At 38.4% G+C, this 17,683-nt stretch overlaps 2 protein-coding genes across 8 annotated transcripts in view; one reads left to right on the top strand and one right to left on the bottom strand.

Moving 5' to 3' along the window:
* FARP1 (FERM, ARH/RhoGEF and pleckstrin domain protein 1) overlaps positions 1–8,396 on the top strand; it is a 164,678-nt gene extending 156,282 nt beyond the window's left edge. For 6 of the 7 annotated variants that reach the window (XM_063304828.1, XM_063304825.1, XM_063304827.1 and 3 more), the window contains exons 25-27: positions 958–1,065; positions 5,056–5,207; positions 6,849–8,396. In XM_063304828.1, the coding sequence (XP_063160898.1) occupies positions 958–1,065; positions 5,056–5,207; positions 6,849–6,930 (342 nt within the window). In that variant the 3' untranslated portion in view covers positions 6,931–8,396. Of the gene's footprint in view, positions 1–957; positions 1,067–5,055; positions 5,208–6,848 lie in introns of those variants that run through there. The other variant, XR_010068051.1, reaches the window with a different exon arrangement.
* Positions 8,397–13,197: 4,801 nt separating this feature from the next.
* STK24 (serine/threonine kinase 24) overlaps positions 13,198–17,683 on the bottom strand; it is a 34,518-nt gene continuing 30,032 nt past the window's right edge. Inside the window, exons 10-11 of the mRNA XM_063304829.1 lie at positions 15,601–15,737; positions 13,198–14,739 (exon numbers count right to left, since the gene is read on the bottom strand). Coding sequence (XP_063160899.1) covers positions 14,703–14,739; positions 15,601–15,737 — 174 coding nt within the window. The 3' untranslated portion in view covers positions 13,198–14,702. The remainder of the gene's footprint in view (positions 14,740–15,600; positions 15,738–17,683) is intronic.

The raw sequence follows: 17,683 nt of genomic DNA, 5'->3' as shown, positions 1-17,683 counted from the left end.
GAACAAAAAGAATAATAAAACTTTTCCACTAAGGGAGCAAAGATACAGCAAGACTGATTATTTTCAAGCTAAAATGTGTGTTTATCTCCCCTTTGTCATAATCATCGGATACATTCAATATTTACTATCTAGCTTCCTCCAAAGATATGATAATTGCACTTTTAAACCAAAGAACCTCAAATTAACTTTATTTCTCCAAAAAAAGTTTTCCAGTGCCTAATTCAAGACAAAGCCTCTCACTTATGCAGGTTTATAATCTACCTATGTTTGGCCTGTTAAAATCAGTGGGGCCTAAGTTATTGTGACTAAACTATCTTTCTAAACATGTTTTAAGGGACATGCATTCATTTTTCTGGGCACTTTTAAATAGTGGTGTTGTGTGAAATATTCTTTATAAATCTTCCCACCACCACAAAGATTTAGTTTAAAATCATAGTAAAATTATCTTCTACCCACACTCCCTTAAAAATAAATACTACTGCATCTAATGTGCTTCAGCAAGTGGCTGTGCTTAGCTGATCTCAGGAGCTAAGCAGGGCTAGCCCTGGTAAGTACTTGGATGGGGGCCTGCCAGGAATTCCAGGGCTAGAACATAGGCTAGGAAGTCAAGAGACCATTCTGGAAGAAGGCAATGGCAAAACACTTCTGTAACTTGGTCAATAAAATTGCATGGCTGCCAACACCAGCACAGTTTGAGTGGGGCATCTAATGAAGTAATAGCAGATAATTTATTTCTTGGTAGAATCAATTTACAAGCAGACCTCGTTTAATGAAAGAGAGGAAATTCAAAAACTTGAAGTGCAATTTATTACCATTTTCAACAGACAAAAATAAACTACTCCAATTTAGGTTTTAAAAAATGCCATTCTACATGAGCTTTGCCTGCTTTCCATCAGCTTGTTTTACCATCTCCATGTGTTTTATTTCATTTGTTGTACTGTTTCCCCGTTTTTTCAGAACCAACTCTCTGGAAATCTTCTGAGAAAGTTCAAAAACAGCAATGGGTGGCAGAAGCTCTGGGTGGTGTTCACCAACTTCTGCATGTTTTTCTACAAATCTCACCAGGTAATTGATTTTTCTGAATTCAGAAAATAATCTTTGTGTTAAGTTTTTCACATTAAAGGATTGAAATGCAGTCTGATTATCCCCAGGAGAGCTAGTGTCCTTTATAGGTAGCCCTCGACTTATGATGACAATTGGGACCGAAATTTCCATTGCTAAGCATTGCAGTCGTAAAACGTGACCACGTTGCTTAGCAACAGCAATCCCTGCAGTCCCGGTTGCTGTCGTTAACTGAATCCCATGGTTGTTAGGCAAGACAAGTTCTTGCTGGCTTCCCACAACCAAAGTCAGTGGGGAAGCGACAGGAAGTTGCAAGTCCCAGGCCCACAGGCAGGTAAGTGGCTGCTGTTGGGTGGGGGAGGGAGCAAGGGGATGTGGGGGAGGGTCAGGAGGGTGCATGAGAGGTGCCACGTGGGTCAGGGAGGGTGTGCAGGGGAGTGGCGCAGGTTGGAGAGGTTGCATGGGGGGCTGGGAGAGGGTGTGTGGGTGGGGGAGACTTACCCCGTGACCTGTGACCTTCCCTGCCAGCTTCCCCATTGACTTTCTGCAGATGCCAGCAGGGAAGGTTGCAGATGGCAATCACATGATTGTGGGGCACTTGGCAACCTGTTGTAAGTGCAAATGGGTTGCCAAGCACCCAGATCACGAGCACATGACTATGGGGGTGATGGGATGGCTGGAACTCCAAGGACTGGTCATGATCACCATTGTTCAGTGCCGTCATAACTTGGAACGGTCACTGACTGGTCATAGGTCAAGGACTATTAGAAATTTCTGCAATAAGTATGCGGTGTCATGAGTGCTGTTTGAAAGCTGCTATTCTATTAGTGGTGGCTTTGGTTCATGCATTTCAATTCTCTGAGGAAGGGTGCATTCAAGGATATTTGGGATAAATTAATATGAAGTGCTTTTACAGAAAATGGATTAGCTGGAGTGATAATTAATTATGGATTATTGTCCATTAATTATGGACTGCTTCAAGAACCTGTAGAGAAAAAATAGGCACTGAATTCTACAGCTTATTCCAGAGGCACTTGATGGATTTCTGGAAATTCTAAATGCTTCAGTATTTCAGCATTAGGATGTTTAAGTGGGAAGTGTATGCTTAATAACTGCAAATAAAACTAATTCTATTTTTATTTGCAAAGGGTGGCACCACTACAGAAGTCTGCCATCCAGACCTCTACTTAACTTGCAGAGTTGTTAATCCTCTTTTTAAAAAATGGATACATACTCCCCTCCCCTGCCTCTGCCCGCCCCCAGAAGGAAGGAATAGAAAGTGATTCTTGGTGTGTGTATTGCTACTGGAAAAGGTTAGGTTTACAGTGAGAAAGTATCAGTTGAAACGTGATGGCCAAATTTACAATGGCACAGATTTGGCAGTGTGCAGAGAATGAAGGATCTGAACAGCTGGGAAGCAGACGGGGCACAGAACATCAGTGAGGGGAAGAAATGAGCAGTGCAGCCTCGTTGTTTCCATCTCTTGCCTTATTGTTCCATCCAGCGAGAGCACCAACAGGTCCTTCATGGTCTCTGCGTATCATACGTAGGAGTTTTTGTAAGCCTGCAGAGGCCTCTCATAATGTTGAACTTTTCAGCCCCCTCTCATCCACTGCACCAGTCAACAGCAATGTAACTGTTTGCCTCATTATCACAGCATCATTATCTTGAGGATCAGAGCAAACACTTGAACTATAGGCCTTTTCTTGAACAAATTCTTACTGAGCTACCTTTAAATATACTTTTATATGCCATAGAAATGTGAGCAACAACTTAAATAAATGTCAACTAAGGAGGAGAGTCTAGAAGAAGGTGGCACCCCCATTTCTCCTTACCATGGCTTTGATGTCCCTCCTTTCCACATCTTATGGCCTCAAGATACTGAGCCACAAATGCATGAAATGCTGTGGTTAACTACTTCCCTTGGACAGAGATTTCTTGTACATGTGGTGGGGTCTTCTTCTTATAGTCTGAGTTTTCATGAAGCAAGCCCACCAAAACTAGTAGAGGTAGTCTGGAATTGCCATTGCTAAGTGACGCAGTCATAAAGTGTGACATCATATGACTGCACTGCTTTGCGACAGCAGTCCTGGCAGTCCCAGTTGTTGTTAAGCAGGGACCTCATGTAACTGCAACTTCCTGCCAGCTTCCCCATTGACTCTGCTTGTGGGAAGCCGGCAGAGAACAATCACATGACCACCTTCCCACTGCAGGCGCAATCACATTGTTTTTGATGCGTAGAATAGCAAACAACTTACTCTCTCGCAATCTCTTCCTTTCCAATTTCTCCACTCTGTGTGGGGAGGGGGGAAGGGTCAGGCAAAGGAGAAATTGCCTACAGAAATTGTTTCTTTTTTTCTCCCCTGCCCCCTGTAGAGCAGAGAGATTGGAGAAAGAGATTTCAAGATTTACAGTACTGTAAGCTGTTTGTGTAGCACACCTGCAGGTCCCAGCCCCAGGCTGGGGGCGCAGTCACATTGCTTTTGATGTGTAGAATTGCAAACAGCTTACTCTCTTGCAATTCCTTCCTCTCCAATCTCTCTGCTGTACAAGCGGGGGTGGGGGGAACCACAGGTCAGGCACAGGATGTGTACTGACTGCAATGGCAATCACATGACTGAGGGACACTGTGAAGGTCATAAATGGCTGTAAATTGCTGACTGGAAACCCCTCATAGACCTTTTGCGGGAAACAGAAAAAAATGGACTTATGATTTATGGTTTTGATGATTAGACAGGATAGATAATAGGAAAAAGAGAGTTACGTTGTAACCATAGAATAAAGGGTAAATTTATAATTGTACTTATAACTGAAGTAAAGAAGATCAGAGGCTACTTCTTTGTATCTTTTTTGTTTTGTTTTTCTTTCGTTTTTTTTCCCTTTCTTGCACTTTTAGCTTTCTGTTTGATTTTTCTTATTTTACATTAGTTTGTAGTAGTTCTTATCTTCCTTTTTAAAAAAAAAACTTTAATAAAAAAATTATTTATATATATATATATATATATATATATATATAGTTAATGGTCATAAATTGGCCATAAAGTTATTTTTTTCAGCACCGTTGTAACTTTGAACAGTCTCTGAATGAGTGGTCAGTAAGCGAGAACCACCTGTATGTGTTGTAGATACTTTGCCTGCATCAGCTCAAGGAACTGAGATAAGTAACAGAGTTGCCAATAATCATGCACTGTGGATGAGGATAGTCATCCAAGAGCCTACCACGAACTGTAGCTGTAGAGTGTTCTGACCATCCTCTCATGCCAAATTCCATATAATTCACAAATAATCACTTGAAGGCCACAAACAGATGAGCAACCTATCCTTTCCACTTGCATATCTTGTCAAATATAAGTATAGTAGACAACCGGAAAAATAGAAGCAGCATGTCCAGCCACAGGGGTTACAGGGAGACCTACAGTAGAAGATCCTCCCGGTAGTGATTCACATTTGGGGAAATATGCATGGAGTCCCTTTGACAGAAGCTCCTCTCAGTTCCAGTGAGATATGGCATATGGGTAAGAGACTGCCTTCTGCAGCTGAAAATAGCCTTTCGTAAGTCACCAAAGACCTGGCTGTTTCCCTAGGCATCTGGTTGAGGAGGTTAGGTGAACTGTGCTGCTGCTTTTTATGAGCAGAGTCATTGTTTTAACTCTGGGTGCAGCCAAGAGTCAGTTGTGTGAGATGAGCAGCCACAGAAATTGTATCAATTCCTTTCCTTTCCTTTCCTTTCCTTTCACTCACTCACTCGGCTCTGAGAAATTCTTACTGAGAAGGCAAAGTCTTGGGCAAACCCAACCCGTAAGTGTGTGTGCACTGGCAAGGCAAGAAGCCAGTGTCTTTTCAGGAGGACCTTCCTGAGTTCTGCCTTTTGCTTGAAACACATTCTGATTTGATGGCACAAAGATAATTCTGAAGCTCTTTGTGTGCAGTTTTGTCATTTTGTGAAGCAGGACCATTGCTGTTGTTACAGCCTCTATCCCCTTTTGTTTTTAGGACAATCATCCCTTAGCCAGCCTTCCTCTGCTGGGTTATTCTCTTACCATTCCTTCTGAATCTGAGAACATTAATAAAGACTATGTCTTTAAGCTACACTTCAAGTCCCACGTGTACTATTTTAGGGCAGAGAGTGAATATACATTTGAAAGGTATGTTTGTTTACTATGATTTTACTACATGCTATGCTGTTAAATTCTGTCTTAAAAGATGGGTGGCTAATAGGTGCTTTTATAATCAAACCAGCTTAAGTGAGTCAACATGAGCTCTGTCAGACAGCTAAAATATCAAATCCTTTGTCTTCTGCAAAATGTAAGTTAGGTGTAGACTTTTCCAGTCCAGACACAGAATCTTACAAGATCACTAAATCACATTTTATTTTGCTAATGTTATGTATCATTTCCAAAATCTTGTACCAATCCTAAAACAAGATATCACAAAACATTTTAAAAAGCACTAAACTCTTGTAACATCTTGTGAAAGGTTATCAGAATGTGGTGAAACTGAAAAGACAGGTATTTAAAGTTTTGAAATGGGGGTAGGGATTGTAATTTTAAAAATTCCATGAATATTTTGAGTTTTCTTTATGAGAATAATAAAGCATTGATATAAACAATTTATCAACATTTTATTCCCCAATTTCTGCCATGTGTGCAGTCATTGACCCAGGAAAGGGAAGATTCCGAAAGGCCCTCTTTTCTCCTATCCCACAGGCTGGTACAAAGGACTCGTTTTGCTTACCTGAGCAGAAATAGGTCTAGTTCACACTAGGGGTTGGCAAAATGTTCCATGCATGAGCTAGTAGATTTAAAGTAGTCTGTCTTTGAACTGAAACATGTATATTTAGGATGTTGTGGCCCATAGAACAAAACTAGATTGTTTACTTCCATGTACAGACCAAAATGTGATCATTCAGGATAGAAATTATTTGGGATGGGGTTGGTGGGCAAGAGTAAGAAACAGCCAAGAACATTAGCAATCTGAGTAATCTGTTCCATCGAACCAGAAACAGGAAGGTGTGGTACTCAGAAGAAAAGGGTCTCGTAAATTTTCAAATTTTGCATTGTGAAACCTAAGTTCTCTGTAGCAAAATGCATTTAAATAAATGTGTCTTGCTCTATAACGTAAGTAAAGTTTGACCTACAGATGGTGGTTTAGTGCTGGGTTTCTCAACCTCAGCAACTTTAAGATGTGTGGACTTCATGCTGGCTGGGTCATTCTGGGAGTTGAAGTCCACACATCTTAAGGTTGCTGAGGTTTGAGAAACCTCTTCCACTGAGCCACTCCTACACTCCTTTTCCCTCTGCCACCACAAAGTTTGGAGTGAAAGTTTAAGACTCTCCTTTCCATATGAGATCCCATCAGAATTCCCATACCAGGTTGACTGGCCCAGAGAGGTGAACTAAAAATGGGGTGGGGAAAAGATGGGTATTTCAGTTCACTTTTTTCTCCATCCCATTGTGGTCCTCTTAATCTCGAAGTGTTTAGTGGGGCCACTAGGATGGGAAAGACAACCTATGGAAAGAATCATATCCATCTTTCTTCTCCAACTCAATCCCATTCTGGCCAACCAGATCAACTGTTTGAAAAACAGGCTGGAATAGAACTGGGGAAAGAACAAGCCACATGAAGGTGGGGAAGAGAACCATCTATTTGCTCCCTTTTCCCATCTTGTTTCTCTCTCCCAAACTCACCAAATAGACAAACATCTTCTGTGCAGCCACATCCATAAAAGAGAAGTTTCCCGCTTCTGCAGCGTAGGAAGTCCTGATGTTTGTCTTTCTATCGCTTAGGTGGATGGAGGTCATCCGAAGTGCCACAGGCCCCGCCTCGCGCATCCATGTATTAAGTCATGAAGAATCCCATGTTTATTGATGGCTGAACTCCAAATGGTTCATTCCAGCAACTGCTGCTTTTTTAGAGGATATTTGAATTTATTTTCCCCTTTTAAGATTTAGTAAACCACAAATCTATTAAAAAAGGTTTTGGATCAGCTTTTGAAATAATGCCTCAGCAGGTCTGTTTACTATTATCAGCCAGGTGATGGTTTCATGTCTTGTATTTGTTCTTTGGTGTGGTTTTTTAGCTTGTGCCAGTATTAAAATATTGTCCTTGGAGTGCCAAATGCCAAAAGATATTTCTTTGCCTCAAAAATTTGCACCAGAAATATATAGACCAATTTTTGTAGCAACTTCATTTTTTTGTATTTCCTTAAAAACAAGATGCCTCTTCTTTAATATACAGATCCTCAAAATGATTATTGGACTGATTTTTTTCCTAATTCCGATCTGTTGCATTCCCTCCCTTCAACATAAACCTGCAAAGTAAAGTTCTTTTATTTTCAGTGTTTCTACACAGTTCGCTTCTAAGAATTAAAACTGGCGGCCAAATGTGTAGTTTGTTTAATTCATCTCACTTGCAGAAATTGGAAATATTTCCTTCCGATATTGTCAGACGGGTTTGCCTGCAATTTCCTGGTGAAAATCTCCAGATATAAAATCTTGCCCGAGAAACAGTTTACAGATTTTACCCCATGAAATACTCGTAACGATGATGTCTTAGGATGTTTAAGATGGTATAACAGTTGGTGTAACAAAATGTCAGTATCTGTGTTCTACAAGGATTGTGGCATTAATTTTTGGTCAGAAAATTGGTGTTTCAATAAGGACAGGTACAGGTGCATCTGTTCAGAGGAAACACTTTTTTCTGTAATGTTTTGTCCCAATATACTGTGTGTTTCTGCACCTTTATCAGTGGTACTATAAATCCATTCATATTTTGTCTGTACAAATTTGGAAGCAATTAGATAGCCTTAAATATGTTCATTAATCAACTGCAGCCCAGTTAAGAGTCTAAAACAGCCTTTCTCAACTGTTTTTTCCCTGGAGGAACCTTTGAAATAATTTTCAGGGCCGAGGGAACTCCTGCATAAAAATTGTTATATCTAAAGCACACGGTACATTAGTGTGATCAGTAAGCTAGGTTGCAGCACGTAAAACTTCCCTGGGAGTGCTAGCATCGCACGGGACACAAAGTTCAGAAAACAGTATTTTTTTTCCAATAATGACCTCTCACAGAACCCAAGTTGAGAAAAGCTGCTCTAAAGATTTGACTGGACACCTTCCAGCAGTTGGAATAGATTTATTGTGAACTATTACATGTATTATGAATCCCACATTTGCCACACTTTTTAAGAGAAATTGGTTACCACCGTATCAATCAGTCTCTTGCTTTAAGAGCGGGTTTGCCAAATATAGAGGCTCTGTTGTTCCTACATGGTATAAACATGTTTTAAGATTTACTTACTGAAAAAGGGAATAAAATACCTCAGCAGCTTTAAACACTGTATAGCTTTGAGGGTTTCTTTTGAGGATGTTTGTTTATTTCCTGCCATTTACAAAAAATTGTTATTTTGAATGTGTGAAATTGGTATCACATAATTTATATGTCTGTAACTGATTTAGGCAACTTATACAGTTTTATCAAACTTACATGGGTTTATCAAAAAAAATGTCTATGAAAAGTTGTCCAGCCACACGCATGAACCTTCCTTTGGCCTACATATCCCAGCATGCATTCTGCAGTCCAGGGTTGGTTCAAAGCTTTTCTCTCCAATTATAGCAATTGTTGCTGTAAATAGAGCCTCTTGTTTTTTTATTGTCTTTTTGTTTTTAACTGGAGGAAAGAAGGTGAGCAAAGTCAACCTTGCTGGTGCTGCCCCGATGATGTCTTTCTGAAACCTCCCCAGCTCTTCTATTTCTTAGAGGAGAAGTAAAAGGAAAGGGGGAAAAGCAAAGAACTACAAATAGATTAGGAAAAAAGAAAGAAGTAAAAAAAAATAGCTAGAACTATCCTTAGCAGTTGGATTTGCTCCCTGTGGCAGTCAGTGTCATAATGCCAAGGGTGGCACAAGTTTTCAGCTTTTGCCCACTGTCTGCTTCTTAGGGTATAAATACCATGAGTACAACTCACTCATTCAATGTTTTCTATTAGCTCTCAGATAACCCCTTGCAGGAACATTGCTTATAGCAACTTAATTCTGCTTTCAGCTCTTGTTACTTGGCTTTCCATACAAAATATAATCACATCTCTTTTTTTTCTTAACATTAATAAGGATATGCTTTTCCCCGTTTTACTCCAAAGGTATATCTTTCAGACTATAATTTATGCACTGCCATATTTGTTTTCAAATAATGAAAACTATACAATTAAATAGGTAATTAACTGAAACAGTTTGATTATGTCAATTGCATTGACATTTCCTAGATCACATATAGGTTGGAATTATTAAAGGAACTAAATGACCCCTTACTGACAGACCCCTCACTCGTCAGACCGGTTAAGATACTACCACTTGGAACCAAGGAAATACTGTATCTGGAAGTATGCACCAGCAACAAGGTCACTTTGTTCTTAGAGTAGCAGTTTACACAATTACAAACCATTTGAGGATCCCATACAAAGCTTATGGGAGATAGTTTCTTTTGCTTGAGATGGCCACGATGGTGATCTTTAGTTCATTATTCTTTCTTTACAATTCCACCTGTATCCTTTCGGTATGAGTAGAACTTTCTGAAGTTACTTCAGTTCCAGTGAGGATATTCCATACTTGTATTTCCTTATTCCCAGATTTACAAAGGTGACCAATTAAAGGAATACAGTATATACTAGAAGAACATTAGCATTCTATTTTGATACAATAGGAAGGGGTTAACTTGCTTCAATTTCTGATGTTATTTATGAACTTCTGTTAAGATTTCCTACATAACACCTGTTTGGACAACAACTTTATACTTACCGTAAGATATTTGGCAAGATACTATGTGACATTTTTATAAAATGACTGACTGGAAAACTGATAAGCACATCTGTGGTATAGGTCCAGACTTAGACAAATATGCATGACACTCCCTATATCCAAACTGATTTCAACAAGTGTACTTTAAGTATGGCTGGATCCAATCCCTCCCTTTAACTTCCCTTACAATTCTGTTTTAGCCTAGCCATAACTGGAAAAAAATACTCAAAATTCTTAGGCAATTTTTCCATCTGTACGCAGCCTAACAGGTTTGATAAGAATATTATCATCCGTTCTTCCAGAACATGGTGGCCATAACAGTATTTGGACTTGCAGTAGTGCAATCCCTTATGGTTCTGTTTTTCCCTTCAAGTGTCATTAAATTTTGAAAGCTACTTTCTTGTAAAATATCTGATATATAAATACGCTGATGAATGACATATCAAAATGGTTGTATTTCTTTATTTCTGTGTCATGAAACATACACGGTTTTGAGAATAGGTCGACATAAGCAAATATACTGTATACAGGTTATAAACAGCAGAATTACAGAAGTATACAGAGCCTGATCAAAGAATAGGTCTTCATTGCCTATGTCACATGATGGCTAAAAATGGGACCTCCATGTATAGAGATTAAAAAAAGGCATTCCCAGATGCTTATGAAAAAAAATTAGCTAGATGTTAGACTGCTGTGTTTGTGCATTTCCAAAAAAAAAGCTGTTCACCAGCATTAGACCTTTGCCAAAATTCAGCAAGGAAATCATAGTTTTATGCTTCTCTAAAAAGTATCCAGTTCATACTTAGAATATTTTATCCAACTACTGTGAATTCCTCAAGTATGTAGATGCTCCATATATTCAGAATCCCTACTAAAAGTTACTAGATGATAGAAATGTACAATTACTGTTCTCTTCCTAGGTATCAGTAATTTTATATCTGAAGACCTTTAAAGTTGGTTTATGGCTCTATTAAACATCCCTAACCCGAACGAGCAAAAATGAAGTCTTGTGGTGTCTTAACCAATTTATTATGACATAAATTGGATTAGAGATCAATGCGATTGGTTTACTAAAATATTTTAAATTGAAAGCTTTCCAGGAAATATTCTGGGATACTTAATGCAATTTTCTGAAATACTACAAGTATTCCAATGTACATAATTTTCAAAATTTCACACAATATTATATACCCTTTATGTTGTGTATATTATGGAAAGGAGGAGGATTTTACATGCTAATTTAAGCACTTCCAATGCTCTATGCATCATATATGCACATATCTTCCCTAGGATAGCCTCTTCCTCCTGCCCCAAAACCCGTGTGAAATGACCTGTTTGGACTAATACAAGATCCGTAAGTTACACTAATTCATTTTATAAAGCAATGCATTTTTGGAAATGGAAATGGTCCCATGAAAAAAGTATATCCTTTCACACCACTGGACTAAGCTTCTACTTTGTCAGATGCACAAGTGTTACTAAAACTGTGTGTACATCCATATACATTATGGGTGCCAAAGAAAAAAATCAGATGGAAAAGCCATGGAACTCTAGATGTAACTTTGCAAAATTCACTTGAAGTCCTTGTCTGCATTCTACAGGTATTCACAGCATTTCAATCCTACTACAATATATAATTGTTAACTAGTAAGATTTCATTCGTGTGACAAAATGGGCTCTAGCCCATGAACTGTAATAGTAAATCAATATGACCGTAAGATGCCAAAATAATGCTTTTGCCATCTTGTGTATTTACAACTTTGATTCAGTAGCAGATCTACAAGGACACAACAAAGTCTCATTTCATGTTTGTGCTTTGGCTCGCTGCCTATATAGGGGGGAGGAAGCCAATTCCACGACTTTGTACCCCAACCTACTTGCTATCTTTCTACTTCAAAATGAGATAGATTCTTCCATCCATTAATACATATATAAGCCAAAGTACTAATTATTACTCCTGTGTGCACTAATGGCTGCAAAATTCCACTATTAATGAAAGCACACACTCTTCAATAGGTCCTAAAACTATTTTAAAAATATCAATACTGAAAATTATGAAAAATACAAAACGATGCCTATAAAGGTCAAGAACCAAAGGAACCATTGTGCAATGAATTTTAAGGGGGGGGGAATGGCACCTACATGACGTTGTGAGTAAATGGGAGCAACTTCTCAAAATTTCCCCCAAAAAACCAGTCTTCCAGTTCATTTACAAGGAGGTGGCTGTAACGGAAATGTCCTCTAATTAAATAGTTAAAAAGTGGCCCAACAGACCCATATAGAAAACCTTTGTAGTTTTAAAGACTTGGCTTACTTTTAAATTGCTTAGCAATTTCACTGTGCAAAACAGGTAATTTCTCCTCTCTACTTGAACAGATTGTGGTGCCCTCTAGAAAAAAGTTACGACAGAAATCTTACCTTATACAATACGTAGAAAACTCCGCTAACTACACCATAAACTGCCAAAGAATAATCCTGAATCCATACAATGCTGCAATGCTGGACTTTTCTAGGACAGTTCTAAAACAGTATTTAAAGAATCAATAAACACTAAAGTTAAACGGCCAAAGTAAAAATGGACTCAAAACAACAAAAAAGATGTTTTAGGGTTTAAATTTTGACTACCATCTAATGCAAAGGCAATTTGCTTTCATCAAGTTGCTCCATCTTCTATACCAAACAGCATGCTATTTTGAAATTCTATGCATATTTACAATTGGCTTAAGTCAATTAAACTGATATTTAAATAAACTGGCTGTCTTTTACCTGGTTTAAAATAAACAATGTTCGTTGGAAAAGCCATATTTGTACAAGAACATAGCTCTGACAAAATGTTAATCTACTAATTCTAAAAAGCCAAGCCATTGAGGTTTTTTGGTTTCCATTTAGAAAATCTTGCAGTCAATATTTTTGCAATCAAAATTTTTAAAAAACTACTAGGCCTTCAACTGCATACAAACTTAGCTGAAAAATGAAGAGGGGAGCTGGTCTCTCACCCAACCTATCCCAATTCAACGTGCAGCCTACATGCCTCAGACTGTAAACATTGGGGTAGAGACTGACACTAAGTCCATCCAGTTAACACCACGCCCATTCTAAGGATGGCAACATGGCTGACTCAAGTTCAAGGCAGTAAAATATTATTTCCACTCAATTTAGTAAAACAGTTCAATCTCTAAATTGATAGAGGAGATATTACAGGTTCTAAAAATGCAGTGAGTTCATTTCCACTGACACAATGTACCTATCCCTTAATCCATTTCTATGTTTTTCTCAAAACATATTAGAAAGGAAATTCTCACTCAAGGCTTGGTCACAGGTTAAATCTTCTACAGCAAGTTGGATTTTAGTGTTACTGTGTTTATTTTTTTTAAGATTACAATATAGGTTTCATGTTGAAATCAGAACAGTGTAATAATATTGAAAACATTAATTTATTGTAAATGAACAAAGAGCAAGCCCCTTGTAAAATCCTTGAGTAACCACATCCTCAGACTTTTAACTACATTTTTTTTCCACTCTTTTCCAAATATCTCTTGAAAATAAAAATTCAGAAGGGATTTCTATCATATTTATTTAAGATTAACAATAGATAAGTGTTATACTGTACTAGTTCTTACCTATTAAAAGTGAGACTGCAGTTTTCTATTTTAGATCTTAATGAAATTTCATATATCTCCCCTCCCCCACACAATGGATTTCAGATACTAAGCTAAAACCAAATTTGAATCTCAATGATTGTAATTAAAGTTGTTCACATCTTTTTAATCCTCTTTACGACCAGCATTTTACAAAACTGCCATTATTCATCCAGAATTTCTAGGAAGCATATCAAAAGAAAAGTGTTTATAATTTAGTTATATGTTAAGATTTTACCATTTAATTCTAAAACAAAACTATGAAAGACAAACTTAAACTTTGGATTGGCACAATTTTAAACAGATGTAAAACCATGAAGATAAGCAAAACTAGAGAACTCCAAAGAATATGATGTACTAAATTAAAATAATCAAATTCGTACCATGATTAGAAACAAAAAACGCTACTATGTAACAAAACAAGAAAAAAAATCTGCATCTGAGGTATAAACCGGATTTTTATAGCACGGCTTTAATTATTTCTGACCTGTAAACAAAGGTCAAGCAAAACCTGCTATAATACAATTTAAAATTTTCATATAAACAAAGACAAGCCTATAATAAGTTGATCTATCAGTCAAAATATTTACCTCACTAGTTTCATCTACAGAAGCATTTGGCAATTTGTACAGAGGAATTCCGTATGCCTGTCAAGCAAATTTCAGTAAAAAAGTGACTATATACGAATTTGTACACAGAGCCAATAATACATCCAATTCACAGATTCTTTGACTTAAAGCAGTTGCCTTCAACTCTTTCAGACCCCAAATCCATGTTAAATGTAAACGTGGAACATGGGACTCAATTCCAGACTTCCATTTCTTTCTTAAAACAAAACCTTAAAACAAAGAAAATGGTGGCAGTGCCACTAGTGCACACATTTCAGGTTGAAATGCCACCCACTTATGGATCCAGATCCATGAGCTGAAGGCCAATGACTTAACACAAGATACCTGAGATTTCACAATAGCTTTAGTTCCTAACTGCAATCCTAAATTTACATCTCAGAAACGTATAAAGATACCTCCTTTGAATATGTGCATTATTTAAAAAAAAAACTATACAGAGTTGAAAAACAATGCCCTTGCTAAAACACTGTTGCTGCCCCTTCAGGAATGTCCATATAATTGCTTGCCAATCGTGGAAGACCAACATTAGAACAGGTACCTGCAGGCGCCCCAGTGAAATAGCAAAGATCATGAAATCATACTTCAGTGGGATGATGTGCCCCCTCCAGCTACTGAATACCTGGGATGGGAGAAAGCATATTGTTAAAACAAAAATAATGAACAAAATGTTTTACACAGGCAATAAAAATGAGTAAGTATCTCGGCTGCCATATTTCAGAAAAAAACATTTTTGTGTACTTAAAGGAAGAGTCTTGAGCAAGAATTAAGGCTGGGAACCAGGTCCCCAAAGCTATCCTTCTCGTAAGTTTTAAAAAAAGAATATTGATTTTCTAGATATGCAGTATCAATAGCCAATTCATAGATACATATAAAACAACTTTCACTTTTACCATCAAAGAACTGTATCAACTTAGTGCATTTTTTCTGAGTTTATATTAGCTGAAATTGAGATAGAAAAAACATTTCATCTTCCTAAAAGATTTACAATTCTAGAAGGAACTGTGACCTTCAAGAGATGCTTGCTTAACTCTACCAACATCAAAACAAAAAGACAAATATTTCCATCAGTAAAAAAAAACAGTTGACCCCATTCTGAAAGAAGCTATTATTTACCATGGTCCAATAGGAATAGTCCAGTAAAAAAATTAGACTAAAGCATCAAAGTTGCTTTCAAATTGGTATTGTTATTTTTGGTTAAATAATAAGAATTCTAAACATTTGAAGAATTAAGATCATCTTCACCACCACCACTTTATCACATACACTCTGACAAAAAAATGCTAGTACACTGCAAGTCATTTTGCGTTCATGATGCCCAACAGCCTGAAGCTGGAGTTCTAACATACTTTATGTACCCTAATACGAAGTGCATAAATGTAAAGACAAAAAAATAGCTCCAGTGATCTTAACATAAGTTAGGAAATGTGCGTAGTAACTCTGGCCAAATGGGATGATGATGATGATGATGTCGTCATCTTACCTCTGAAGCCGCTGCACTAGCTCCGTCACCATTGTATCTGAAATTCCCGGGCAGGCTTCTTCAGCTAAATAAATAGCCTCTCTCAGTTCTTCTACGGAGCCCATGTTCCCCCCACAAGCTTGACTTCTCTCTTTCAGCTAAAAATCAGAAGGGGGTTAGTTCTAAGCATCTGAAATAGGTCTGCAGAATAAATGTGCATGGATTAAAAAAAAAAGACAACAGAGCTTTATATTGTAGATCTAGAGATTGTGTGGAAAGGTACAGGATATACATAAACCATTTCATAGAGTCTAAATATAGCATCAAATAAATGCAAATTAGAAAACAGACATTTTCTATGGAACTTTGGGGGAGAAAAGAGCTTTAAAATAGCAACTGTTTGTCAATTTATGTAAGAACCATAATCCAGATGGTACACTGGTAACACAACAGGACCATTTCCATTATTTTGAGCACAGCTACCTCTCTTGCTCTGCTACCCCTCCTCTTTCCTTACATTGGAAATCCCTTTTAAAAGTAGAGGGAAGTTACAAAAGTGAGGCTGTGATGCAGCAAAAAAAAATATTACACCTAATTACACCCAGTCAGGTAGAGAGGGCATGCTACGGACCCTGTCCACGAGGGATTGCCGATTGGCAGGGTCCAGGAGGAGGGCCTTCTCTGCTGTGGCCCCCGCCCTGTGGAACAGTTTACCCCCAGAGATAAGACAGGCCTCCACTCTCCTGGCCTTCCGAAAGGGGGTGAAAATATGGCTATGTCACCTCGCTTGGGATGGAAGGGTGGATAGCCATTCTTGGGGGTGGCTGGTACACTGATTATGCCAAGTACAAAATCCAATTCCCATCTTGAATTTCACATTTTATACCTGATATTTTAATAGTTTTATTGCTATTTAAGTATATTTATACAGTATTGATTTTATATTGGATTGTTTTTTCTGACTGTTATATTTGTAAGCTGCCCAGAGTCGTCGTGTACGAGATGGGCAGCAGAGAAATTTGACAAACAAACAAACAAACAAACAATTTACACTACATTTAAAATCCTCCTAGCACCTGAAACTGCCTTTATTATGCAACAGTGAATTTCCTCTGGTGTGAGCAAAAGAAAGACATTTTTATTGCCTTTTAATAAAAGAAGACCTTACTGATGCTCAAGACTCAACATAAATAACAATTTAAGAAACAGCAAAGTAGGAACTTCAGTATTAAATGCACAGTTAAGTCTATGTGAAACAGCTTTACATATGTGTAACAAGGATGGCCGGCATCCTCCTTCACTGGGAGTTTCCTTCCCTCTTGTGGCATCACAAAGGAAGGCAAGCCAAGTTCTCCCGCTGCTGCTGCTCCCTGGTTTGAGAGCAAAGCTGCCCATTTGTCCACCTCCCCTGCTCTCAACTGACCTTAAAGTCATGGCCGAGGTGGTGGTTCTCCTCCTTCCCTCAGGGCCAGTTCCTGTCAGGGTTTGTGGGTGAGAAGTCTAGCCCTAGCCCACTGCTTGTGGGATGTCTCAGAGCTTGACAGGGGCCCCTCTCCTATTTAACATCTAAATGAAGCTGATGAGGGAGGTCATCTGGTGACACAGTGGTACAACTCAGCCCGTTCACCTAAGTAATGCCATCAAGGCTCCGTCTATGTGTTTGAAGGCTGTGTGGGGATGGATGGAGAGAAATAGGCTCAGACTCAACCCTAGCAAGACCAAGTGGCTGTGTTTTTAGGACTACTATGTAGATCAGGGAGATCTTCTCTCCTTATTTATGGAGGGGGCTGCACTGCCCCAGCCAGAAATGGTGTGCAATCTTGGGATACTCCTGGTCTTGCAGCTCCTGCTTCTGGAACAGGTGGCAGCTGTGGCTAGAAGAGCTTTTGCATAAATCCATCTTGTATTCCTGTGGCAACCATACCTGAATTGGGAGGCTCAACACTCACGCCTTAGTGATTTCTTCACTGGATTACTACAAAGCATTCTAAATGGGACTCCCTTTGAAGATCACTTGCAAGCTACAGCTGATCCAGAGTGCACCAGTGCAGGTAGTTATGGGCACGGTATAACACTTGTTACCAGTAGGGTTCTGGCTGTAATA

This window comes from Candoia aspera, chromosome 5 (assembly GCF_035149785.1).
Source record: "Candoia aspera isolate rCanAsp1 chromosome 5, rCanAsp1.hap2, whole genome shotgun sequence".
Classification (NCBI taxonomy): Eukaryota; Metazoa; Chordata; class Lepidosauria; order Squamata; family Boidae; genus Candoia; species Candoia aspera.
Note: the sequence above shows the minus strand (reverse complement) of the source record. Positions and strands in the feature narration are given on the sequence as shown.